This window comes from Squalius cephalus, assembly GCF_949319135.1.
Source record: "Squalius cephalus genome assembly, chromosome: 3".
In the NCBI taxonomy this organism is placed as follows: Eukaryota; Metazoa; Chordata; class Actinopteri; order Cypriniformes; family Leuciscidae; genus Squalius; species Squalius cephalus.
In genome coordinates, this window is record NC_137124.1 from 8,957,339 (window position 1) to 8,985,079 (window position 27,741).

At 38.0% G+C, this 27,741-nt stretch overlaps 2 protein-coding genes across 2 annotated transcripts in view; one reads left to right on the forward strand and one right to left on the reverse strand.

Annotated features, from left to right (window-relative positions):
- Nucleotides 1–3,282: 3,282 nt before the first annotated feature.
- On the reverse strand, nucleotides 3,283–6,471 carry tmem256 (transmembrane protein 256). Its single transcript, XM_079867692.1, has 4 exons — nucleotides 6,336–6,471; nucleotides 6,128–6,165; nucleotides 5,057–5,137; nucleotides 3,283–3,768 (listed from the first exon to the last, which is right to left on the reverse strand). The coding sequence occupies exons 1-4, from the start codon at nucleotides 6,415–6,417 to the stop codon at nucleotides 3,625–3,627; spliced, it is 345 nt and encodes a 114-aa protein (XP_079723818.1). The 5' UTR covers nucleotides 6,418–6,471; the 3' UTR covers nucleotides 3,283–3,624.
- Nucleotides 6,472–6,499: 28 nt separating this feature from the next.
- Nucleotides 6,500–27,741, forward strand: part of nlgn2a (neuroligin 2a) — a 270,452-nt gene continuing 249,210 nt past the window's right edge. The window contains exons 1-2 of the mRNA XM_079867668.1: nucleotides 6,500–6,563; nucleotides 6,780–6,897. The gene's annotated coding sequence lies outside the window, so the exon portion shown is untranslated. The remainder of the gene's footprint in view (nucleotides 6,564–6,779; nucleotides 6,898–27,741) is intronic.

A 27,741-nucleotide genomic window follows, 5' to 3' on the forward strand; every position in this document is an offset into this window, starting at 1 on the left:
TATCAAGCTCATATATTTAAGTTCAGTAATTTCACTTAAATGACAATTAATAGGTAATTTTCATTCCAATTAAAGTGAAATTACTGAACTTAAATATACAAGCTTGATAAAAATGATCATTCTAGAAGAAAATCCATTTATAAAGCAGCTGTTTTTTATTTTTTTCTGATGTGCACAAATAAGCGACAGGTACCATAAGATTTTCTTCCTCCTGTTCCTTTTTTTTATTCGTTCATGCACGTTATGAATGAATGAATTTATGTATGACTTGTGCAATAAATAAATAAATTTCAGATGGCACTTAGAGGCTTTTGCATCTGAACTCTTCATATATATATATATATATATATACTGTATATATATAAATGAAGAGTTCAGATGCAAAAGCCTCTAAGTGCCATCTGAAATTTTATATATATATATATATATATTTTTTTTTTTTTTTTTGATGCAAGAATAGAAAGGATCAGTGTTAAAGTCCCCATGAAATCGAAATTGAAGTTTTTTGGCTTTTAGTATGAATATGTTACCTACCACTGTGTTATCTATAAACTACTGTGCTCCAAAACAATGACAATTCACATTTAAAAGATATAGCATTAAAAACAGAGGCTGCGTCCAAAATTACTATATTTAATAATTAAAATTATTATACTTATTTTGAATAATCACTTCATGACTGCTAAAAAAGTGTGCTCTATAGCCTATGTGTAGTATGAATGTAATACAGACATACATTTGCCATGTTGTCATTATTATGTGACCTCCCAGCGTCAGTTGCATCACCTCACTGTCATTCACAAATCCTCTCCCGTGGCCTGAGTCATGGAATAGTAAATTGTCCATCATATGTGCACTTCAGAATCTCATTTGGCTCCTTTTTGCCTACTCTTTTTATGAGTACTGTGAATTCGGACACACTCTTGTCACATACTGTATTTACCTTGTAAGTATGCGATTTCAGCCTTAGTCTCTCACTTATCAATGATTTTGCTGATATCACTCTGCACTTCAGCTTCTCATCAGATTTTCACACCCAATCAAATGCTCTCTAGAATCTAAAGTGTCCCGCCCCCTGCACTATAAATACACACTGAAGCTGCAGCTAAAATTGGTCACTCGTTCACACATTTTGAATTCTGCACAGAATGCTGTATTGTGATGTTGCGATGTGGAGGAGATCAGGAGGAGAAACGGTTAGAGATTAGGAGGAAACTGCGGCTTTACTGAGCTCAAAGGCTCAGACTGAGCTGTGATATAAACAAAAAGCTATTGGCTGTTTTCCTTTAAAGTGGAATCCCACTCCTAAATAAATTATAAGGACAAAATTGTGAGAAATTAAATACATACTAATTAATTAAATTGTCATGATACCCAATGCCAAAACAAAAAATATTCTCTGGAAAATGCATTACATTTAACTGATAATGTATCCTTTACTACCCACTATTTTGTTTTACAGGTCTGGTCTGCAACCTAAAAATAGTTTATATATAGTGCCCTTTAGTGTGAGAGAACCCAATTTGAAAAGCCAGGCACCATGAATCCAGTCAAATGCTCCCCTGGCAGCTTTTAAACTTCACCTCTCCTCAGCTCCAAGTCTTTTTTCCAGGAGGTGAAGAGTGATCAAAAGCGTCCCGTTGTGTTGCGGTGTTACCTTGAAATACCTCCCCTTTGAAGCAGCATCTGAGAGGCTGACAGCGCAGATAATTGACAAGAAACGGCGGAGGCCGAAGACAGCGAGATGCTTTTAATTCTTCACTTCTTCAGCTCCGTTCTCTCCAGCAGTTCTACACCTTCTAATTAACAACTGAACCCTGTAATCTAATGCGCATTTAATTACATATTCATTTATAATACAAAACTCTTCTCTATTCAGCGCTTTAATCAAGCTTTTGTATCGACACAATCCACTTGCCTTTCACGCACAAAGAAAAGGCCGGGTTTCGAATGAGATTTTTTAACATTGAAGAATGTAGTGACAGCTTTTGAAGCAGCACATCAGAAAGAATGATGATCTTTTCATGGAGACTGAAATGTTGAAGCGAAATTGTATTAACACTCTTCTCTGGGATGATTGACGCCTAGAAAAGCGAGCGGGAAAGAGAGAGTTTGGGTAATCATATCAGTGTGTGTGGGCATTTCATTCAAAGCGGAAAAATCATAACCTCCCACACCTTCAGACGACGTCTCTTTCGACAACCGAGGTCACGGTAAATCAGACCGGGGAATGAATTGGCACTGCCCACACAAGCGAGGGTAAGTGTGAAATGTCAGTTGGCGTTCAGGGGAGGAAGCGAGGCCATGTGAATACCGACAGAGAGAGACTTCGACTCCCATGAGTCGCAATTAACAACACCTACCTCACTGACCGCTTACCCAATTGTAGTGAAACTGAGTTGCTTGCCCACAGCGCTGCTGGTTCAAACGCCGAAAGATCATTCAAGCGCGATGAGAATTTAACGACCGAATGACCACAGGGCCACTGCAATGTATTGGCTGCTTTAAACATCGATTTTTCCTGGCTGCATCTATCCAGACAGAGCCGGGGAGGAGACACTTAACACGGCCTCGTGAAGCAGAGCGCCATGTACACGCCTTTATGGGTTTTAACAAGACGACTCTGATCTGACTTCAGTAATGAGCGACTGGTGGAATTCCCAGTGCTATTGAAATGTCAGGGAGGAGGAAGAGGAAACGACAAAGTAACCTTTCCAGAGACGCTAATTATCTGAAAACGCCTTTATATTATTCAGTCCTTCAAATATGAGCATGAATGTCTTTCGGTCTATCTGCAAGCACAGAGAAATGTCTTATTCTTCTATCGGCGCGGTGATGAGGAGACTAAAGTGGTTTGATTGCCTTGCCCTGATTTGCACTGGTCTTCTAATAGCTCGAGTTAATCAGGGTTTTACGAGTGGCGTGATCACTTTATTGGGACGTGCCGCATCAATAGAAGCCTCTCTCCGCAATATAGTTGGCTTATGAAGCTGCCCTTGCAAATTGACCTAAGGATTTATAAAGTCATTTTCAAAGGTTCCCAACTCAGCTGTGTGCTGACAGACACAGGCCCTGGAATTAAAACCTCATTGGATTTCACTTTTCATTTGAATAAAGATAAGTTTGGACACTGGAAGCCCTAAAAGTGAGGTCGCCGGTAATGAACTGCTTTGTACTGTCACACATAGAGGATCAAAAGCTTGAAGGCTATCGAGACGGTTGATCTGGGAGAGAGACGTTAGGAGAGACATTTCCTCCAGTATCAGAAGGTCAGACTGGCAATCAACTTCTCAGACAGCTTTATTTTTTCAAACAAAGGAAACATATGTACAAACGCTTTCAAGACATGAGGAAACCCAGAGTGTGACTCACTCACGGTAATAAGGAAAGCTTCTCACAAGTATTTTTTGTTCCCATGCTGACAAAATAAAGATGCCTGTGACAGTGTGGAGGGAAATAAAAGAGTTATGTTTGATCCCAAGGCCTTATCATCACTTTCCAGATGTGACTGAAAAGGGTTTTAGTTTTAGATAAGATGTGAAATTCTCCACCCTTTCTCCTTCAGCCACCCCATATCTCCTCTTTTTCTTGTTCAAATGACAAAACAGAACATCATCTCAGGGTTCAAAGAGCCATTGCAGCCCAGCCAACGATGAGCAACGAGCCTCCGATTGGTGCCAGCTTGCTGAAGCTGGGGTCGTTGGTTAAGGCCTGGTGGTAGAGCGGCCCACAGAAGCAGCCCATGCCAGTGAGGAGGACCGCACCCGCCTTGAGGAGAGAAAAAAAAGTGTGTTATTTACGTGATCGCTTCCTTATGATGTTCATTCAATTCTTAATACAAACTCTGCTTCATGCCCGGTACACATTGTATGATATTGGGTCGTCCCAGATGAAATATGACCAATCGTGGCGATTGATCTCTGTGGTCGTGGATCCTAATCGCTGGATCTACGTCGTACAGTGAGAGAGGCTCAAAGACCAAAGATAGCCTGAGATCATTTAACACTTTTGCACGATCATCTCACAGTGTGTTTGCTGCTACGACCTCCGACTAAAAATGAAAAGGCGTATTGATCATGGTGCTAAAACTTAAAACTATTTACCTCAAGCTCCATTTGCAAAACTGACGTGCCAAGTTGGCCTCTTTTCCCAATCCATGACCACGTCCGTATTCTCTTTCACTTACTCTCCTTTTTTAAGCACTCATAAAAAACACAATTGCTTAATTTTGATTCATCTTGCTCTGTTTGTTCACCACTAGCTCATGCTGATGACGTTTTATTCTTCTATATTAATTGCGTCGTAGCCTACCATTCATCATCATACAGTCTACATACATGTCGTATCCGAGATTATTAGATCCGTGACATATAGGATTGCTGAAATTGCAGCTGTGGTGCTTTCAACAGGATAGATTGATAATGTATGCCAACATGGTCACAAAGCAAATATATTTTATTGATATCATTATATCTCTATTGATGGCCATTCAAAAGTAGCCATGAATTCTGATGGAATTATTTGGTTTTTGTTTCACAGAAAGGAGGGTGAGTTATGATTTTTATTTATTTATCATCACAGAATAGTGCAGGGGACTTGTATCATCCTGTCCCTAAAGGGATTTATTTTATATTATAATAACGACTTTTTACAAGGCTACTTGGCATATAAATGAATAAATGGACATGACACATTGATTTGTTTTATCTATTATTTAATAACGTTAGAAACATGAGACCGAAGATGGATATAACAAGAGAAATTAAACCTCTATTAGGAAATCGGTTTCCTGAGACAACTGTCAATTATGCAGATTAGAATCATTAGATAATATTTCACCAAAGAATCACAAACAAATATTCCAGAAAGCCATATCTTTGACGGGTATGAAAGACATAATGGATATAATACATAAGATGAATTCAGATCAATTTGGGACACTTTTAGAAAGCTAGGTGACTCAATTTCTGTCTATATCTCAATGATATCAGTAGTTATCATAAGTAGCTGAAACTGTTTATGTTATAATAAGAATGAGGATGAGAGGTGTGATTACCAGAGCTGGTTTCCCACAGCGAGCGGCTCCTAACAACGCCAGACTGTGGTAGAAGTGGTACGTGTTTGCTGTATCATACAACTGAAGACACACACAAAGAGCAGAACTGTCATTTAGTTGCATTGCACCTTGTCCTGAATAATAACTATAAATAATGCATCACATTCATAATGATGCCTCTGCCTTAGCTGTTAATAATGTGGGTTACATAGTGAAAAAAAATGTATCTATGTATCTCAGCACAAAAAAAGCATAAAAATATGACATAAAAAGTTGAAATAATAAGATACCAAATAAAAGTTATGAGATAAAAAGTTATAATTATGAGATTAAATTATAAAGACATACTTAAAAGTATAATACTACAGCAAAATTGAAATAAAATATCAAAATTATGAAATACTAAGTTAATTTTTTTTTTTTAAATGATTTCACTTATGTCAAGATTGTTTATCATAATGTCGACTTTTTAGGTCATAATTGTGATTTACTGAGATAAATAAATAATTTAGATATTTCCCTGTCATCTCTGTAAAGCTGCTTTGAAACAATCTGTATTGTAAAAAGCGCTATATAAATAAAGGTGATTTACCAAAGCAATTTTTATTTCTTATGTGGCAGAAATGGGCATACCAAAGACTTACTGTGCACAGACACAATAAATCAGATTTCTTTTTTAGATAACAATAGCAGCAAGATGAACAATGTGACAGACACTGAACATAACTAGCCAAATGAATAAAAAGAGGTCATTCTTATGAGATAAAGTTATAAAGATATACTTGAAAGTATAATACTAAGGCATAACTGAAATTAAATATCTAAATTATGAAATACTAAGTCATAAGGAGTCAAAAAAAAAAAAGTATAATTATGTCAAAAATTATGACTTGCGTCAAAACGGTTTGTCATAATCATTATTATTTACCAAAGCATGTTTTTTTTGTTTTTTTAATCTTATGTGGCGGAAATGGGCGTACACAAAAAAACAGTTTGTTTTTTTAGATAATACTTTATGCAAGATGAACAGTGGGACAAAGACACAGAACATAAATAGCCAAATATACTCACTTCTCTCTGGTATTCACTCGCTTCACCGTGTCGGAAACCTGTCCAAGAAACAAACACATGAAAGAGTAGCAGAAAAGCTTACAACTTTGAGGTCATGTGCGCGCAGTCACGCTCGACCTCTCTGGTGCCCAGTCGTGCAATAGCCTACATGTTTAATCTTCATAACGCAGAGAGTCCCGTCAGCCAAACAAAACACAATGACTCTTACCGTGAGCTCCATAAGCACCTGCTGCGACTGCAAGAGCTCCAGATATTCCTGCCAGCTTCTGGACCACTGAAGCAGCGTTCATGACTCCAGAATAACCTGGGAACAACTAGTGTAAAACACATGCAGGAAACTGAGGTCATTACGGATCTAACAGGAAGAATGACGCTATCCACTCGGAACTGCGTGCGTTGAGCCAAGATGGCGTCCAACAGCACAGTTGCACATCACGTGAGTCACTCCGATAACGCTTATCCCTCAGGTGTATTGAAGACAGAGATCAAGTCAAGATCAAACACATTAGACGATATTGTAAGTATTACAATTAAAATGGAATTATGAGTTTGTGTAAAATATTACACGACGCAAATATATTATTTTTCAGTCAAGGTCACAGAAACACTTAAGCGAAATAAACATATCTATAAAAAATTTTTTTCCTTTTAGGTATGCAACTCCATATTCTTTTGAAGCCCCAACAAGCGAATGCTGTGACCCCCATTCACTGTTTCATCAAACAAGTTCTCTACCTTGAACGCCGACAGCCACTGCACTGCATAATGTGGTTCGTATGAATTATTAATAAACCTCCATTTCACTTCAAAAAGGTTATTAAATCTAATTCTGCTGGTTTATAGGTTCGTGCACATTTCTATAAATTTTACACAAGACTTGCTTGTGCAGTTCTAATCATAATGCTTTAAAACCAATTATACTTTGGTAGTTACAAACTATACTTTTTTTTTTTTTCTGTGCTCCTGTTTGGGGAATAAAGACCATTTTCAAGTTTGTTTACAATTTCTTAGTTCTCAGTGTAGTGAATCAAACAGATGGGCTTTTAGTGTCCAGTGAGGGGCGCTGTTTTACTTTGGCTGTTGGCTTTCAAAACTAAGACCTTAATGTGTGGAAAAATTATTTTTTAAATCCTATCCTTGAGTACAAACAAAGCTTTGGTCCAAATTTGTAATGAACACAAAATAATTAAGAAAGAACACAAGTATTTAGGTTTGGACCCTAAATTTACTGTCTAGAGTAAATTTAGTAAGATGTAGACATTCTGACTGCAGTCAATTAAACCATTTACATAATTTATGTATGTTCCATACTTCATGCACACATTTTGTGTGAGGGGTTTAGGGTTGAAAATATTTACATTTACATGTATGCATTTGGCAGACGCTTTTATCCAAAGTGACTTACATTGCATTTCAAGGTACACATTTACATTCTCATCAGTTCTTGCTTTCCCTGGGAATCGAACCCATGACCTTGGCGCCAACGCTCTACTGTTTGAGCTACAGGAAGGCTGTTCCTTCTTATTAAAATATTACATCTCTAATATGAAAATCATTGCGTTTATGTATTTATTTACATGTGATGCTCATTGATGATAATTATATTTTTTTCTAACAATTTTCTTCATAAATATTATATTTTAACTATTAAGAGAATGGATACTATAGTCTCACCCCAATATTTTATTTTAATAATTTCATTTTGCTTGAAGGTATGTCTCTTAAATTTAATGTCTGCTTTTTGAAGTGAATGGGACTTGAGTTCAAAACAATGGATAAAAAATATAAAAGTCAAGATTATCTGTATTAAAGTTTGTTCTACATTCTAAATACTTTAGAAAAATAGATTATTTAAATTTAATTTTCTTTCAAAGACATTTTATTTTTTACAACCAAACACCCCCTGAAAACTAAAAATGGTTTATCCCAAAACCATGTGACCGGCATCACATGATGTAATTTTGTTTAGATATTTTGAAAACATTATGGTAAATATTTTTAAATATATAAATATTTTGTATCTACAATTACTTAAACGTCAAGGAGTACATTAATTGACCGTCAACTATGTTGGGTATGGTTTGCAATATTTTTATGATTTTATTTCAAATTAAAATTAAAATGTGAGGTTAACCTGATCAAAAAAATACCCTTTGGTTGACCAGATAAGGCCTGCCATCGAAATTGAGGCAAAACGGTAACATTGTCAGCTATATTACCTTCCATTCGTGTTACCTGTTATTATTAACTATGTTACCTCTCATTCTCAACCATGTTACCTGTCATTCTCAACTATATTACCTCTCATTCTCAACCATGTTACCTGTCATTCTCAACTATATTATCTGTCATTCTCAACTATGTTACTTGTCATTCTCAACTATGTTACCTGTCATTGTCAGCTGTTACCTGTCATTCTCAACTATGTTACTTGTCATTCTCAACTGTTACCTGTTATTCTCAACTATGTTACTTGTCATTCTCAACTGTTACCTGTCATTCTCAACTATATTACCTGTCATTCTCAACTATGTTACTTGTCATTCTCAACTATGTTACCTGTCATTGTCAACTGTTACCTGTCATTGTCAACTGTGTTACCTGTCATTCTCAACTGTTACTTGTCATTCTCAACTATATTACCTGTCATTCTCAACTATGTTACTTGTCATTCTCAACTATGTTACCTGTCATTGTCAACTGTTACCTGTCATTGTCAACTGTGTTACCTGTCATTGTCAACTGTGTTACCTGTCATTCTCAACTATGTTACTTGTCATTCTCAACTGCTACCTGTCATTCTCAACTATGTTACCTGTCATTGTCAACTGTGTTACCTGTCATTGTCAACTGTTACCTGTCATTGTCAACTGTTACCTGTCATTGTCAACTGTGTTACCTGTTATTCTCAACTGTGTTACCTGTCATTCTCAACTATGTTACCTGTCATTGTCAACTGTTACCTGTCATTCTCAACTGTTTCCTCTCATTGTCAACTGTTACCTGTCATTCTCAACTATGTTACTTGTCATTCTCAACTGTTACCTGTCATTGTCAATTGTTACCTGTCATTGTCAACTGTTACCTGTCATTCTCAACTGTTACCTGTCATTCTCAACTGTTACCTGTCATTCTCAACTATGTTACCTGTCATTCTCAACTATGTTACTTGTCATTCTCAACTGTTACCTGTCATTGTCAACTGTTACCTGACATTCTCAACTATGTTACCTGTCATTCTCAACTGTTACGTGTCATTCTCAACTGTTACCTGTCATTCTCAACTGTTACCTGACATTCTCAACTATGTTACCTGTCATTCTCAACTATGTTACGTGTCATTCTCAACTATATTACCTGTCATTCTCAACTATGTTACTTGTCATTCTCAACTGTTACCTGTCATTCTCAACTATGTTACCTGTCATTGTCAACTATGTTACTTGTCATTCTCAACTGTTACCTGCCATTGTCAACTGTTACCTGCCATTCTCAACTGTTACCTGTTGTTCTCAACTGTGTTACCTGTCATTCTCAACTATGTTACCTGTCATTCTCAACTGTTACCTGTCATTCTCAACTGTGTTACCTGTCATTCTCAACTGTGTTACCTGTCATTCTCAACTGTTACCTGTCATTGTCAACTGTGTTACCTGTCATTCTCAACTATGTTACTTGTCATTCTCAACTGTTACCTGTCATTCTCAACTATGTTACCTGTCATTCTCAACTGTTACCTGTCATTGTCAATTGTTACCTATCATTGTCAACTGTGTTACCTGTCATTCTCAACTATGTTACTTGTCATTCTCAACTATGTTACCTGTCATTCTCAACTGTTATCTGTCATTCTCAACTATGTTACCTGTCATTCTCAACTGTTACCTGTCATTGTCAATTGTTACCTATCATTGTCAACTGTTACCTGACATTGTCAACTATGTTACCTGTCATTGTCAACTGTGTTACCTGTCATTCTCAACTATGTTCACAGATTTTTTACATTTTAAATATCTGATGCTTTTGCACCACATGGACTGGAGTTTTGCATAGCATTGCACAACTATCATACATGGTATCTAAATGATCTTTTAAGTAGATGTATGATTAAAAAATGTTCTTATCCTTAGTGACCATGCTTAGAATTTTACACAAATATCTGCAAAAAATAAAATTCTTAGAAGTCTTTCTAATCACTGTACATATGGCAGAATAGACCAAAAACAATGACTATTTGAGTCACTGAAAGTGTTGCACTTAATCAGTGTGTGTAGTGGCATACTGTAACAGCTGACAAACTCACCAGGAAAAATATCATTTTTCTACTTTTTTTAATATCAAAATGGTGTTTAATGATTAAGCTTTGCAACTAGCAGATACATTACGCTGATAAAATATATAAACTTAAACCAACAGTTGTTTTAATGCAGATAGCAGCTATCCCCTAAACATTACACTCACACAAACAGTTTTTACAGTATGTTTTATAAGCCATTTGCCTCTTTTGGGCTGTCGCCTGCTCCCCGTGATGTAGGTGATTTCATATTTTACTGTCCTAATGGGGAGATCTGGTGCCCAAAATGTAGGCAAATCCACTCATAGATAAACCTCTTTGACAGTGCTGGTATAAGATGATATTTGTGTGCTTGTGTCTGCTTTATCTCTGTGCTAGTTTGCATACTCTTGCTTGGTAAATCCTGCACTAACATGTACAGTTCTCTTAATAGGCTGCACAATATTCTCTGTGCTCGTGTGGGAGCGAGGCAGTCAGGCAGAGAGTTGTACAGTGTTTCAGTATACATTAAGAGGCAGTCTGTTCCAGCTAAATGGCTTTGTTTTCTCGCTTGCGCTGTTTAGCCACTAACACTAGATGAAATGACAAGCACAACCATGAAACATTCTAGTATTAAAACCGCATGCACTTGATGCATTGTGGCTGTCTCTGTCAAGGCTTTCTAAACCAAACAGCAGTTTTCCTTGAAGCAATTCCTCCTGCAGACTGTCCGTGTGTTTGCCAGGTTTCATCTGAATCCTCAACTGGCAAGGTCATTTTTGTTTGGTAAAAACTCAGAATCTATTCAGATACTCACAAACAAGACCAGTGCTATAGCATACTTAGACCTTCAGAAACAATGATCAAGCCACAGATGTCCTCTATTGCAAATCTGCTTTTTTTTTTTAATGCTGCCATCACATTATAATCATCTCTCTTCTACAATAACAAAACAGTACAATGTTTTAGATGTATACTTTACAGCGATAATTTACACCAAAAATGAAAATTCTGTCATTTACTCAAAATGGGAAAAAAAAAATTACTCAGAAATTGCTAGTAAATTTCACAAACAATTGCAAAGAAGCAGCAAGTAATTCATAGGATTAAACCTGAATTAGTATTTCATTGTAAAACGTACTACAATAATCTTTTACTAAGTCATTCCAAACCTGTATGACTTCTGTGGAAGAGAAAAGAAGATATTTTGAGAAATGTCTCATTGTTTTTGTCCACAAGAAGTCAATGGTAACCAAAGCTGTTTGGTTACCAACATTCTTCAAAACATCTCGTTTTGTGTTCTGCAGAAGAAGAAAATAGTGTGAATAAGGATTCTATTCTATTCTATTCTATTCTATTCTATTCTATTCTATTCTACTGTTACTTTGATTCTACACTGTTAGAAGGAAAAAGTTTTGATGGGGCTCTGTATAGAACCATAGGGTTCTTGACTCAAATGTAGGGTGTTTTCACACCTGTATCTTTTTCTTTGCTCTGAAACTTAATTATCAGTGTTGCTTTTTCTTCTTGGTTTGGTTCGCTTTCACAAGACAACATTTCATAGCGAAGGCCTACCAAAATGTGTTTATGTAAATCACAAAAACCACAAAAACGCACAGAATCAGACATTACTGTTTTTTATATAACACATTTTCCTTTGTTTTTATGATACTGCTTGTTGGTCCATTGGGTCAGATTGCGGATTGGACTGATAGTTTTGGTGCGGATCCGAGCGCGATTGCAGTGTTTATGCCAAAACGAACCGAACTAAGGGAGAAAATCAACCAGGCTATGAAACAAACCCTCCAAACGAGCCAGGTGTGAAAACACCATTTAAGAACCCTTTATGTGCCAAAAAGGTTCTATAAGGAGAAATGTCTTAAACGATTGCATGTTTAATGGGTTATTTATTTTTTTAATTTTTGTTTTTAATTCATAAAATGTAATCAAAATAAAAAAAAAATGAATTGAAACAAAATAATGAATTTAAACTGATCCCATGGAATGGTCCCATGAATGGAACCTCTGAAAGGTTCTATAAATGAAGCACCTGACAGAACCCTTCAAGGTTAAAGAGAAATGTTTCATATAAGAGTGTATGAACATTGAACACATGCTTGAATTCTGTTTTAACAAGTGCTTACTGTCATGTGCAACATGTGAAATATATTCATCCTTTGTAAGACAGCCTCAGCATTGTGAATTCCACGACACATGCATACATCTTCATCCTTCAACATAGACAGCTTTCTCAAATACAGAGCTTCAATAATAGATCAAAAATGAGGCTCTCGCTCACTCTCTCTTTGTGTGTGAGTGCAGCAGGTGTGTGGAAGCAGCCCCCTGCATGCTGTTAAATTATAAAGAGCCCGTGCAGAGTTCTGGAGAAAACCCTGACCTCCAGCAACAGCGGGTTTGAGAGAGAGAACCACATGAGTTCTGCAGAAGAAACAACATGGTGCCAATTGCAGATTCCGAATCAGTGGATTGTTTTAGCACACGGCGTATGATTGGCGTAGCCTTGGTCTGAGATCAGCTTTTTCGGGTTATGTGGGAATTGAGGGCTTGAGGATGCACTGTGAGTTTCTCTAACTCTTACTTTTGCCAAGTCAGGGAGTGTCAGAGCAAGAGAAGATACCGGTTATCAGCAGGGATCAAGCTGTTGATAGATACTTGGCTTTCTTTCTGACTCTGGGCTTTGAGCTTAATACCACACCAACTTCTGTTTCTTAAACTTCAGTGGTGGGAAACGAAGCTGATGAATCCATAGACTGTCTCCATGGATGGTAGCTTCTTGGCTGAATATGATGCTATAATGCCACATCTTTCTCACTGCTAACATTTTCACTGCTAAGTTCAACTTTCATGACACACTGTACTTTCTTTTGTGGGACAGAATTGTATTTAAAAAATTGTGTCCAAACAATTAAAATGGGGTTCAATGTTGTTTCTGCGAGGAATTGCTTCTGTTCCTCTTTTGTAAGTTGCTTTGGGAAAAATGTCATTTTTGTCTGTCACCACAGAAGTTGAACCCTGAACCCTTAAAGTAATAATTCACCCCAAAATTAAAATTCTGTCATTAATTACTTTCCAAACCCGTAAGACTTCTGTTTATTTTCGAAACACAAATGAAGATCTTTTTGATGAAATCTGAGAGCTTTCTGTCCCTCCTTTGACAGCTACTCAACTACCACTTTGACACCTCAAAAAGTTCATAAAGAGATTGTAAAACTAATCCATATGAGTTGAACGGTTCAGTCCAAATTTTGAACCTCATTGGTTCTTGCTGAAGCTCAAACGTGATGTGTGACACGAGAAAATGAAATTCAATCTGTTCATCAAAGTGATCGTGTTCAATTGATATGGATTCGTTTAACAATCTCTTTATGAACTTTTTAAAGCGTCAAAAAGGTTGTTGCGTAGACTGTCAGTGGAGGGACAGAAAGCTCTCAGATTTCATCAAAAAGATCTTCATTTGTGTTTCGAAAATAAACAGAAGTCTTACGGGTTTGAAACGACATGAGGGTCAGTAATGACAGAATTTTCATTTATGGGTGAACTATCCCTTTAATTACAACAGAAAATCCTTTTGACTCACCCCTAAACTTGTCGAAACAACAGAAATTCATGTTTACTCTAATGCAATATTGGAAGCCTTATAAGCTAATTGGATATCTTATTGGAGGAAAACAGCCTTAACCTTTGCCTCAGAGGCTTTGTAAGAAGATATGTTTGGAAGATTTAGATGGTTTATGGAAATTTGTTTTTAAAAATTAAATCTTCAGAACCTTTCCTGTAAAAGCTGGCCTTCACAACCATTTAAATTATGCTGGAGATTAAGGCACGCACACCGAGTGCATCGGAGATTCAAGTAATGTACTCTGATCTAAGCACTAGAATGCACCGCTTGCACAAAGTATGCTAGCAGTCAAAGTGTGAAATAGAAAGATGTTAGAGACAGCAAGACAGTGATCAGCACAGTAATTAGCAAAGCTCATTAGGCTCATCACCATCCGGCTTCAAAGGCAACTCATGCAAATTGACAGGATTTATCCACCAGCTCCATTTGGAAAATTTCAGTGATGAACAGGCTTGTAGCGCTTACCTGCTTAGAAATGCCTTAGGAATGTTTGCAATTAAAAGTTTCCCTAGTCATCCAAAATATTATGATCTATTGATTGAGCATCTTTAACCCTAAAAGGCTAGAGTGGAAAATGATCAGCAAAAAAAAAAATTCATGTCGCTTTTATCATCATCTGTACTTAAGTGAAACATTTCCAAAGGTATTTTTGATATATTCTGGATTTTATGAGTTGCATCTCCCAGGATACATTACCCTATTATGGTATGAAAAAGCCAAAGTCATCAATATTTTTTGATTTATATATAGTTTTATATATTAGGGGAAAAATGTAATATGCAAAATATGCTGCATTTATGACATGTCTAAGTGTCCTACAATTGAGGCATATACATTTCTATTTTTACACTGCTGAACTGTCAAGTCAAGTCACCTTTATTTATATAACACTTTATAACATACTGATCGTTTCAAAGCAGCTTTACAGTGATAACAGGAAAATGATGCATTTCGGCTGTTGTTCATCTGAAGTCAGTTCAGTGTTGATTCAGTTCTGTTGTAAAGATCATCAATTATTCAATTTGTTCATTCCATCTATAAAGCAGTTTGCAAAAAAAAAATGATGTCAATGTCCAGCTCAGTTTAGTTCTCATACAGCAGCATCAGTTCAGTCAGATCAATAAACCAATAACTGTCTTGTCTTCAACCTTATGGGTGGGCAAGTCCAGCCCTCGAGGTCCAGCCCTGCAGGGTTTGGCTCCATCCATAATCAATCATACAATGCAATTTATGATACAACATATATTTTTCTAAGTAATCCTGAAGACGTTGGTTAGATTTGATCAGGTTTGGAGCCCTACAGGAGCAGGGCTGGACACCAATGAACTGTGTGAAACCCTGCAAGAAAATATCTAGTTACAAAATGCAAAGATGTAGTCAACTAAACGTAATAATATCAGTTTTATGTGAATATTACAATTTGCAATTTTTTTAACTCGAATACATAGATTGAGAAAGGCCCTGAAATGCGATTTATAACTCTATATGATCGTCAACGAGTGGATCTCTGAGCTGGTGTGAGTGAGTGGAGGCGGGGCTCATTTGCATATTTTCATAGAACCGCGTATACTAAATGAGGCAAGGGTGTAGAGTTACATTCAAGCTATTTTAAGACATGAATTAAAATATTTAAATTAAGATTAATTAAGAATTAAAGATCTTTTTTTTTTTTCAAGGAATTATTTTTTAAATATGTAATTTTGGTGATCAAAGATGAGTTTTAAGGGATAAAATTATTGACTACAGGGGGACTTTAAAAAATGTTTATGTTTTTGAAGGGGTGGCAACCCTCAGATGGGGTAGGTCCTGACACCCCGTGATTTCCACCTATGGCACTGTGTACTCATCCGTAGAGTGTATGGATTTTATAAGGTTGTTTTGTCATTCAACATTGGAGCGCCCTCCCCCTCTGATACATAATTAAAGCTGCGACCGTCGAGGGATAAAGTGTCCAACATTCCACACTTTGTTTTTCCATTAACGTCATAGAATCTGGAAATCCAGAGTTTTGCAAGTTGAATTTGCTCAGCAAGTAATGATGCTCATTAAATATGCCCTTGTATCCGAGCTGCACCAATCACATTGGGTTATCTGATATAGGCGGGCCAGAGGCGAGCTAAACAAATGACGACAGCGCTGTGATGTCGAAGTCATTAGTAAACATTGCAAGATGGCTATGGATGAACACCAGTTGTTTGAAACGGCTTTGGCCGCTACAATGAACGAGTTAGACTTGGCTTTTTATCTAAAAGAGGAACAGAAGACGGCGCTCGAATCGTTCCTTTGCAAGAAGGACGTTTTTATTGTTTTGCTGACCGGATACGGCAAGAGTCTAATCTACCAGTTAGCGCCACTGGTAGCTAAGCTTATGGGGCTTGTTGTGATTGGTCGTAGTGTTATCCAATTGCGTGCAGTGAGATTTTCAAATGCATGCTTGGTGCCGCCCCTCGAGCTGGCCGAGTTTCATTAGTCGATGCCAGACCCTTAATCTTTCAGATTTAGGTCTGGATTTCCAGGCTAATAGAATAGTGCATAAGGATGCGAATTGGGATGCACCTAGCATTTTCTATTTTATTATGCTTAAAAATTTATTTCTTTGAAGTCAAAGCGGAATTTTCAGGATCATTACTCCAGTCTTCAGTTTCACATAATCCTTCAGAAGTCATTTTAATATGCTGTTTTGGTGCTCAAGTAACATTTCTTATTATTATCAATGTAGAAGAAAAAAAAAAAATGCTTCTTATTATTTTCATGGAAACAGTGATACTCTTTTTCCTAGGATTCATGTCTGTAAAAAATCTAGGCCTGGTTTCACAGACAGGGTTTAGATTAAGCCAGGATTAGGCCTTAGTTCAATTAGGACATTTAAGCAATGCGCCTTAGAAAAGAACATCATTGATGTGCATCTTGAGACAAAACAATGGCACTGATATATTTTAAGATACATCAGTGCAAGTTGCTTTCAGTGAAGACAGCTCAAACATGCATTTTAGTCTGAGACTAGGCTTAAGCCTTGTCTGTAAAACCGGCCAATAGACACACTGCAAATTGTGTTAATAATCAACAGTGGTCCAAAGGCACCTTAGGATGGTGATACAGCTGGGGTTTTTTTCAGCGGTAACTATTCCATATTACTATGCAACCTGTTTTGTGGTTCTATGAATATTTGGATGGTTGCCAAGTGATGCTCTCCTCATGCTGAGTGACATATCTCACGCCTGGGGTTAGAAAAACAGACTGATTCATCTTATTTTTAAGAGGCCGTTTGCAGGAGGCCATCATTTACATCTTCTGACCAGACTCAGCCTGTGCTGCACACAGAAATAATGACGCCCCTGTTGAGTTCTCGCCATCTCGAAGATAAAGTCCAGCAGAATCGGAATTGATTTTTCGGAGTTGATTGATGGACTATGAGGGTCTTAAGAGAACCTCTTGAAGTTCACATGCAGCCTCTCACGGAAGACGTTATCTTTATCTGAAAAAAGAATAAAAATGAGAGCCGCCTCTCAGTCGCTTTCATCCAAACAGTGACTCTCATTAACAAGGTTAATTAAAAGAGGAGAGAGAGGTTGTGTTGTTTCCCGGGGCAGTGTGCAGATCTCCACTCTTGCGGATGTAGCTAATGTTGTCCATGAGAATTCCACGTTCATTTTCATCCACGTAAGCATCCATACATGCACACAGACACGCACACAACCACGTATGAATACACACAAACACCCACGGATTTGCAGATAGACTTTAGCAGCACTGCTGGGCAACAATCAACACCTTGTTTGTTCTGATAAAAAGACGTAAAAAGGGAGAAGAACAAGTTCCGCTGATTTTCGCTGAGCCTCCTTCAGGGCAGATTCCCTCTGCTGTTCGTCCTTGCCTTGTTAAGCTGCTTTCATGCGTGCAACACAACACTCAGACAGAACTTCTGCTTCTGTAAATATCCATCCGATGGATGGATTCGCTCCCTCATGAAGTGATATTTGAGAGTATATTTTGCACTTTCATGATCACTGATGCTTGTGGAGTGAGTGGAGTTGCACTCTTCACCTACAGTATTGCACCTTGCATGTGTGCAGTATTGTACATGAATGCATATCATATACTGTATTTTTGTACTTTCTGAGTTTATATTGTATATTTTGAGTCCTCATCTTTTTGAAGAGCATCAAAGTGGATTCTCAGCGCTGAAAACAGCGTCTTCTCGACATGAACAACACGAACCAAACTCTTCCAGTCTCAGCTACAACTACAGTGTTTGAGGGTCAAAGTAGACGTTGTTCACGGGCAGCCAATGAACACCATCGACTGGCATTATGCAAATGAGTTACATTGTAACAGGAAGAGAGACTGGAATTACTGACATAATAGGGGTACTTTAACATTCCCACACCCTTAAAGCTTTTACAGTACTTTAAATTAATAATTAATAATTTTAGCCAATTTATCATCATTGTAGAAGTACAGCTAAGTGGATTCACTCTGATCTTCAGTGGAGAAGTGTTGATAAAAAAATAAATAATAATAATTCATTAAAAAAAATGACCCTTCTCAATCAAAGAAACAGAAATACAAGTTTAGTAGCCAAATAAAGTTGCTCTTACACAATGTCATTTGATCTTCTTCTTTTTTTTTATGAATTAATGCTGCCATGATCAATAGAAAATGTACAGAAGCATCTCTTTTAAAGAAATTCCATTGCCTTTATGCAAGCACTAATAACTTCAATTGCGCCAGACAAACGGCGTTGACTTTTGTGAACAAGACACAATCCATAATGAGTCTCATTTACATAGAAATGATACGAGCTGAAAAGAATGACAATGACGCAAGTTAAATATGCATGTCACAGTGCTATACCACCACAGATAACACCTGTTTTGGCTGAATTAGCTGCTTAATGAATAAGACTTTTAGCATAAAAAAGTGGCACAGCTGTTTAGTGATTTGACACTCAACCAATGGCGTGAGTTTGGGACGACCTGTTTGGACAGTCATTATTTGCGCAGTTCATTTATTGCCACATGCTTACACACTTCGCCTGAATCAAAGATTAGAGTTTATATCTTTAAATAACATTACATATCACAATGTGTGATAACATTATCCTGTCGTACAACACGCAGGTTATCCTATTTGGCATTCACGGCACTACATTTGAAGATAACCGTAATATCTGTAGCTTGATAAATATCTGAAACTGGTGGGCAAAGTCAGAGGGGTTGGGGCTCTGTTTAAAGAAATATTGACATCTGGGACACCGCGATAAGTGTGATGGTAAAGAGTTCTCCGAGTGCTTATGGCAGATGATGGTTTATGGTGCCCAATGATATTTCGGTTTGAACTAATCTCACCTCATCTGTCTTTTAGGCCCTGTTTACTCCTGGTATTAAGATGCGTTTGGGTTGATCGGATCACAAGTGGATGATGCTAAATACAGGTATAAAACGCTTCGAGCTTGTCCACTTTCCACCACTTCCAGAGATTGTTGAAAACGCATTCGATCGGATTGCTTTCGTGGTGTAAACACTCATGTGGTCGAACGTGTTCAAACAGCCACAAAAGACCGTCTTCTCTCCGTCTACTGACCTCATGTGTATTGAGAAGAGCTCTAGACGGACGCATTTAAACATTGTCGACTGGAGACCCAAGTTTGGTTTGAAGATGGATATTGGATAGTCCTTCTCACCATTCCTGATATCTAACACATACTCACAGTGTTCGGCTGATCTTGTGACTGTCAGAGAAGAAACTAAAGCTGATGCTCTCTGTGTGTTTTTCCTTCATCTCCGGTTGTGTTTATATGTAAATTGCACAAACTTATTTTGTCCATTAAATTGAAAGATCTGATAAAACCCCTACATTTACCCGCCCATAGACCCTCCCCTCGAAGAAATCAGGACAGAAGTGGTTGAAAGTGGACAAAAGAGACGGATTAAAACACCAGTAAACGGTAATGTGTTTCCCTCGTCTAACATGTGATCCGATCGACCAAAACACATCTTAATACCAGGAGTAAACAGGGCCTCAGTTTGTCCTGTATATTTTTGTCTCTCTTCCCTTCAGATCATCCACATTTCCTTTCATCCCTCTGTGCAAGGATCCCTTTGCTTTTTTGTCTATTGAAACGAACACAACCTTGAAATCATGTCATGATTTATTTTAGGCCATTGCTTCATTATTTAGCCTACTCTGAATCCTCATTTGCCTTTTTAATATTCTGCGAATGCGTCTGACTTACAAATGCTCTGGCTGAAATAACTAACTATATAAACAAATAAATAAATGATTATGGATAATTACGGGAATCAGCACTATGTAAGAATGAGCTGACTTGATTACCTGTGAAATTGTGCTCTATTTAAAGAGGAGCTGTGTGAACAAACACACACACACACACACACCAAAGTCAGAAACACTGAAACAATGTACAGAATCCATATACTGAAACGAAAGCAGTAGACAAGACCAGTCACTGTGATTAGCATCAATCAGTATGTTGGAGAATCACGGTGGCCTACATTCAAACTGCTGGTGTGTTCAAACTCTTGCTTCCTGTTTCTTCAGAAAATTGTTATGGAGAAAATTCCCTTCATGGAAATATCAAACAGCCATATTTCCTCCTGCCTTGATTTTTTTTTTTCTTTAACCAGATATGTATGATGAATAATTCATTGATCCAGGGATTCTTCCCCAGCAGGGGAACGTACACATGAGGGTGTGAACATACTCCAACATAGGTGCACGGACACACATATGCACAGTATACACACACACACACACACACACACACACACACACACACACACACACACACACACACACACACACACACACACACACACACACACACACTTGTTCACGTTGAAGGTCAAGTGCATATGGGAATGGACACTCACACACTGTGTGTAGTTACACACTGCAATAAATCTGATTCTTTATTAGTATCTCTTTGTTTTGTTTTTCAGGAAACATATCTAACCAATCATAAAACAAGACAAAAGAAGATAGAAGATGAGAAACAAAATAAAGTATGGAAACCCATATCTCCTAGTCTGGCTATCATCAGACCAAACTCAATCCTTTAAAGGGGTCATATAATGGTACATGCACTTTTACAAGTTGATTGTACTGAAATGTGTTGGCAGTGCCTGTACACAACCATCATATAATGATAAAAATCCATCCAGTGTTTTTTTTTTTTTTTATCTCTTTATATGTTTATCCCTGTCTCAAATCGAACCGTCTGACCATGTGACGTCACACGGTTGGACGGCTCTCCCACGATTGTTAATTGACAGCAACGTTTCAACACAGACCCGCCCTCAGCGAGCTGTCATCATAGTCCGCCATTGTTGATACGCTGGAGCAGAATGGCATCTAAGCGATTGTGGTGTTCTGTTCTTGGGTGTAATAAGGAACACAGCATCATTTTGATGTTCCTACATCCGAACCGCTGAAGACGCAGTGGCTGAGTTTTGTTTTCGAAGGGAATATTCCCCACAATCAACGTCAATGCTTTCATGTTTGAGCGAATCATTTCTCACCAGACTGCTTTATAAACGAGGGTCAGTATAAAGCTAAAGTAAAAAGTTTTTCATGACCATTAGCTGTAACATCAATCTGTCAATGAACTAACGTATACATCAGTAAACGCATAGCGTTCGTATATCACTACTCTACCCTGCCAGTACATACAAAGATAGATCAAAGTGACATTACGTTAACCAACCATTCAGAAACGTCCTGTTCGAGCCTTAATTGTCGAACTTCTTTGGGGCCGTCATCTTGTTCCGGGTCCGACTCCGGTTCAGATTGATACAGTTGCACAGATGTGTCCTCAGAGACTCCCACTGCCATTCTTTCTCCATAATATACCCTCAACTGTTGTCAAGGCAACACTCCACATGTGTTGTGTCAAACCCCACAGAACAGAGGGGCGGGGTGAGCATAGCTCATTATCATTTAAAGACACATGCACTTAAATGGCGTGCTGAAAACAGAGCTGTTTTTGACCAGGTAAAATGAGTGTTTTCTTACAATACTAATGAGAATTTTGAATTAAAGTATATTACAAACTTTTCATTTAGACCCTATAGAATCATATTAACTTGTACAAAAATGGCATTATATGACCCCTTTAAGATTGAACATTAGTCTGAGGAGTCTGCTCTGTGTTTTCCACTGCACAATTAGTAGTGTGATCAGCGGGCATAGTTCAAATGACTCTGTATGCAATTGGATAGTCCTTCAACCAATCAGACCAGCGATCTGGGTGACGTACTTTGCAGAGCAACGCGAAAACTCCAGGCATGAAACGTGTAACCAAACGTGTTGATCAGCGGTTTGCAGAAGCAGCAATGGCATCAAGCGATTTTTGCAGGCTGTGCAAAAAACAACAACATGAAAGTTAGTGGTATTTACACCAACTCGAGCGATTTGTTTGCTAAAAAGAAGCCATTGAGCATCGTCGAGAGGTTAAAAGGAATTGGATTGGATTAAACCCGCCAGGTGGATAAGCCAGTTTGTGATTGGTTCCCGCAAATTTGTAAAGGAAGCAGCAGAGATAAATGTACAGGTTTCCAGCCTGAGCCGCAGGGCGAAATCAAATCGCCGACAGATCAGGCTGGGTTTACCCAGTCTACATATCTCCCTCAAAAAGAATTAGAAGGTAATTGTCTTTCTTTTTTTTACACTTTATATATCATAATAGTACGATTATAATTTATCACAGTTATGTCTATATATCTCTTCATTTTGAAATGAACTTAATATCTTACAATTTTGACTTTATTTTTCATGCGACTTAACCTCTTAATCTGCGCCCTTATTTTTGAGACATTTCTGAAAACGACATAGGCCTACCCAAATAAAAATCTCAGCAGCTCTTAAAACCATTTTGCACAGGAACTCATTGAGAAACCTAGACATCGCTCGTCGTATGTAGAATGCCAGTACTCACAAATCACAACTGCCGTGCTCCCCGCTGTTTCACAAATACGCATTTTCAGTATGAAAAATGACCATGAAAAAGGATTTTCTTCTATTTGTTTTTCCTCTCTTCCTTTCCTGTCTTCCTCCCCATTTACCGCATCTCTCTGCCAGCTTCTGTGCTTTCATTTCCTCTGTGCGTCTCTACATTTATTCATTTCCATCCTTGTCTTTTTCCCCGTGAGTGTACATTGAGGGCAGGTGTATGTACCCGGTATCCATCCCTCCCCTCCTCTGTCTATTTTCCTCATGCCAGATCTCACATGGGCTTCAATTATGAACAGATGCCAGGAAAGTGCAAGGCTCGCGCACACGCATGCACTGCAGAACCGTGTCCCACCTCGTCCTGTGAGTGCTGCTATGAATCTGTTTCTTGTCATGCAAGCTGAGAAAGAGGAACAAGCCTGGCAGGAGAGAGAAGGGGACAGTTTTCTAGCCTGTGGTGACTGTCCTGGGACCCTGCCAGGTGTGACTGGCTCACGGACACCTGATGTCTGCTTGTTTAAAGCTAGTGCAACTGGCCTCAGACTGACAGAACTCAGAGATATGTAACTAAGATTTAGGAAGGACAGAGAGGAGACATGTGTTCACCTGGCTAGAGATTGATGACCGCAACGCTGCCAAGTACGATGTGTTCCTGGACTTTTTGTTGGTCCAGGAACAACATTGCAGCAAAGAAACTAACTCTTGATAAACATCAGGACATTGTGAAGTTTGAAGTAACAGTTCAGGTAGGGCTGGGCAATTAAACTCAACAGAGTTGCGACCTTTTAATTTAGGGCCCCATGAAATTCATTTTATTTTCCCCTAAATTATATTTTCTCCATTCATTTTTTCTAGATTCTGTGTTTTATGATTTAATACAAATTTTAATCAAGTTTTTAAAGTCCCCCTGTAGTCAATAATTTTATCCCTTAAAACTCATCTTTGATCATCAAAATGACGTTTAAAAAAAAATTCCTGTGAAAAAAAAGTCTTCATGCCTTAAAATAGCTTGAATGTAACTCTACATCCTTGCCTCATTTAGTATAAGCGGTTTTATATATATTCAAATGAGCCCCGCCTCCACTCACTCACACCACATCCACTCATTGACGATCACACGCTGATCTGATTGGTTACAAGGTAGTTTGTGACGTCAGAAACACCAGCGATTTCAAAGCGTGTTTTTGAGACTGTCTTTGGTTCACTGCAGTTTTAAGGAGAAAATACTCAGCAATGCTCTTGACTTTCACGTAAGCACAAATCAAGAGAATGTCAATTCATATGCATGGTTTATTTTACCTCATCTAGTTTCCTGATTTATTATACTTATGATATAAATGAACACTCTCTACAATATGAAAAGTGGTAAAGCAGGAAACTTCTCAAAATCTAAAACAGTGAGATTCCTAATATTAATTCCAAATTATGATCCAAATTATGAGTGTTAAAAAAAAAAGGAGTAAATGGATTTTTGTCGTTGTATGATGGTTGTGTCCACACACTGCAAAGACACCTTTATATGCAAACACCATATAAAAGTTAATTTTGCATCCGGTGACCCCTTTAACATTTCTAACTCATTCTCATAGAACAATGATCAGAATAACTACAAACTTTATTTGTATAAATGCTTTTATCTCTATTTAACATACTTAAGCAGAGCTACATACTGTACCATTTACATTCTGCCAACGCGCAAGCCAGTGTCATGAATAAGTCAGTTTGACCTTTGAGTTTAATTCGACTAGGATCTATGCTTTATACGAATACAGTATATGTAACATTTTAAAAGACACTAAGGACTCCTGACATGATTCATAAATTTATTTTGTAGGATTTTTAATCAGGCACTGAAAGTAAGATTTGTTTCTGCTAATGGAATGACTTTGGTTTCCCCTTAACAACACATTCACAATCACATACTGTAGCAGGACTATTGCTTAGATTTTACACTCTAGCATCATGACAGTGAGGTTTGCACAGGCAAGCATCATTTAAAATCTAGCTCACGTAATACAAACGTACATGTAATTACTACACTCCACAGTTAAATCACAAGGACCTCACGGTTACACACACAATTAAACACTTACAAAGGTGTTACGTTTGTTCAACTGTCTGGTTAATTATAACATTGGCCTTACTCATTAACTTGTCTCTCAAAAACTCTGACATAAGCTGCCGTATTATGTCATATTAATGCCATGCCATCTTCCTAGTTTTATCACAATTTACATTCATTAAACACTCAATTCCATTGAGAACGTCACACACAGCCCTGAATGCATGTTGACAGATGCTGTTATACTTCTTAGACGCTCTGAGTTTCGACAGGTGCCACCCCACCGCTCACCTGTCGGATTGTCTGTCGAAAACTAATTTGCCATCAGCAAAGTAATGAAAGCCTCATGAAGTTCGTGTTTAAAGATAGATTGCATTTTCCACCGCCACCGTTCTGGGATGCGTCACCACCACCGGGGTGTAAAGAAGAATTTAGTGTTGATGGGAAAGCGTGATGCTCACACATTTGAACACATGCAGGTCTGGGTGTGTGATCTTTATATGCGTGTGTGTGTGTGATACGGCATCACCTCCTTGCATACGTTTTGACTCAATCGCATTTGTGAGGCATTTGAAGCGTGACTGGTGAACATAGGCAGACATGGGGGTGAGAGTGTTGTTCCAGAGCGCCATTGCTTGTTGAAACTGAAAGAAAGAAAAACAATTCCCCCGTGTGTAGGAGAACTGACTGCTTTCACAGGATCTCTGCTGCTACACACACATTTTGTTTTTGGTAAATATAATGCGGATGGCAGTGACTAAGTGGTTAGAAAACCTGGCCCCATGTACGCGAATGGGCTTGTCATTTAATCTTTCTTAAACCCTGAACTCATCGTGCCATTGATGGCTGTTGACCTCATCTCCAGGGGTCGTGACCTGTAGCTGACCCTGCACTCCGACCCCTCTCTCTTCCAGCAGCATGATAATTACAGCCGTGATTTCATTAGCGATACACAATTCAAAATGTCATCCGGTCTGAATGTAAATTAAGGCCTTTATTTTATTCTAACCACATTTCACATTTCACACCAAAATCAAATGTAATATTTCGCATAGAGAAAATTAAGCCTATTTTGTGTTGTTATTATTATTTATTATTATTGATGCGATTATTATATTTGTATGGTTTTGCATGACATTTTATTTCACTTAGGAAATTGCAAATAAATAAATAATAATGCCAACAACAACATCACAAAAATCTTAGTCACCACAAAATCAAAATTTACCATTCTTATTTTTTATGGAATTTATTTACTTATTTATGTTTTAATTTATGTGGCCTCGTAATTTGTTTATCAAATTAACTTTTCTCTGATGACGGGTTTACTGGCGTGAGGGCGGGGCAACCCATCACTCACATGACATTTTGTAAACGGCGATGATGTGTTTTGTGGGCGGAGCCAACCTGGTGGCAGAAAATGGCAGTATAGCAGTCTTTGGAAGGATTAAAACGTTACTTTTGAGTTTATATCTCACAATTCTGACTTTTTTCTTGCAATTCCGAGTTTATATCTCACAATTCAGACAGACGTCTGCATTCTATAAAAATAAAGACCATCTCTTTTTTTGCATTCTGACATCCAAAGGCACAATAAAACATTTGTTCTCTTATTCCTTGAATCTCGACCATTTTCCTCCACTTGTCACCACTGTTTTTCTGCCACCACAACGTGCGCGCATCTACAGTGTGGATGTGTGACGTCTGCTTTTGCAATTCCCAATGGACAAAATCAAGTCCCGTCCGACATTTTTACTAGTTTGAGAGGCACATACATCACAATAGGGAAGAAAAGACTATCGCAACTTCTGTTTCATGTGGTGTTTTGGTTTTGGGGGTAAATTATGACAGATTCACAGACAATATTGGGCATTGTGGAGAGTTCCTGTATGTGCTAAACCATGTATACAATTTAGTTATTTAGCAATGTTGCTTACATGCCTCATTGGGTTGCACATGATATTTTGACACATATTGAGCCCGGAAGATCATCATGACATCCTGTCCTATTTGTCTATAAAGTCATTGTAGCTTACTACAGCACATGAGCAATGATGATTGTAAAAGAACAGTGCTAGTGTGAGAGTGGATGAATTGTTGAAGGTGTGCAGTCTGTATGTATGTTTGAAGCATCTTTGTGAAACAAAGCTCCCTCTACCTCCAGGAGTTTGACAGCGGGAGAGAGTCTCATAATGCACTTCAAAGATTCTTCTCGCTGGTCACTTACTGAGAATAAGACAGATCAAACGTCGCTCACTCGAAATAAGAGAGAGAGAGAGAGGGCATTGCAGAACATTTCTTTATGTAATGTGCATCCTCTCCTGTTGCAGATGACCCATAAAGGGCCAACAGTGTGCACTTGTATGCAATGTGTGTGTGTGTGTGTGCATTGGTTTGTGTGTTGCAAATATCAAAGAGGTTGTGTGGCTCTCTGGCTCTGCACTGATGTCAGTCTTCTCTGGTGTAAACCGTTACCTTTGATGACTGATTCTTATCCACCGAGAATCGCCAAGCAATCCCCAGCTCTGAACTCTCAGTCTTTGGCTTAGTGCAGTGGACATGTGAAATAAATGTAATGTGTCTTTGGGACGTCGGGCAGCTTTGTTTCTGTCTCGGACAGTATCTTCCTTGTCACCATCTTGAGTGGTATCGTCAGTCATAGTCCAACT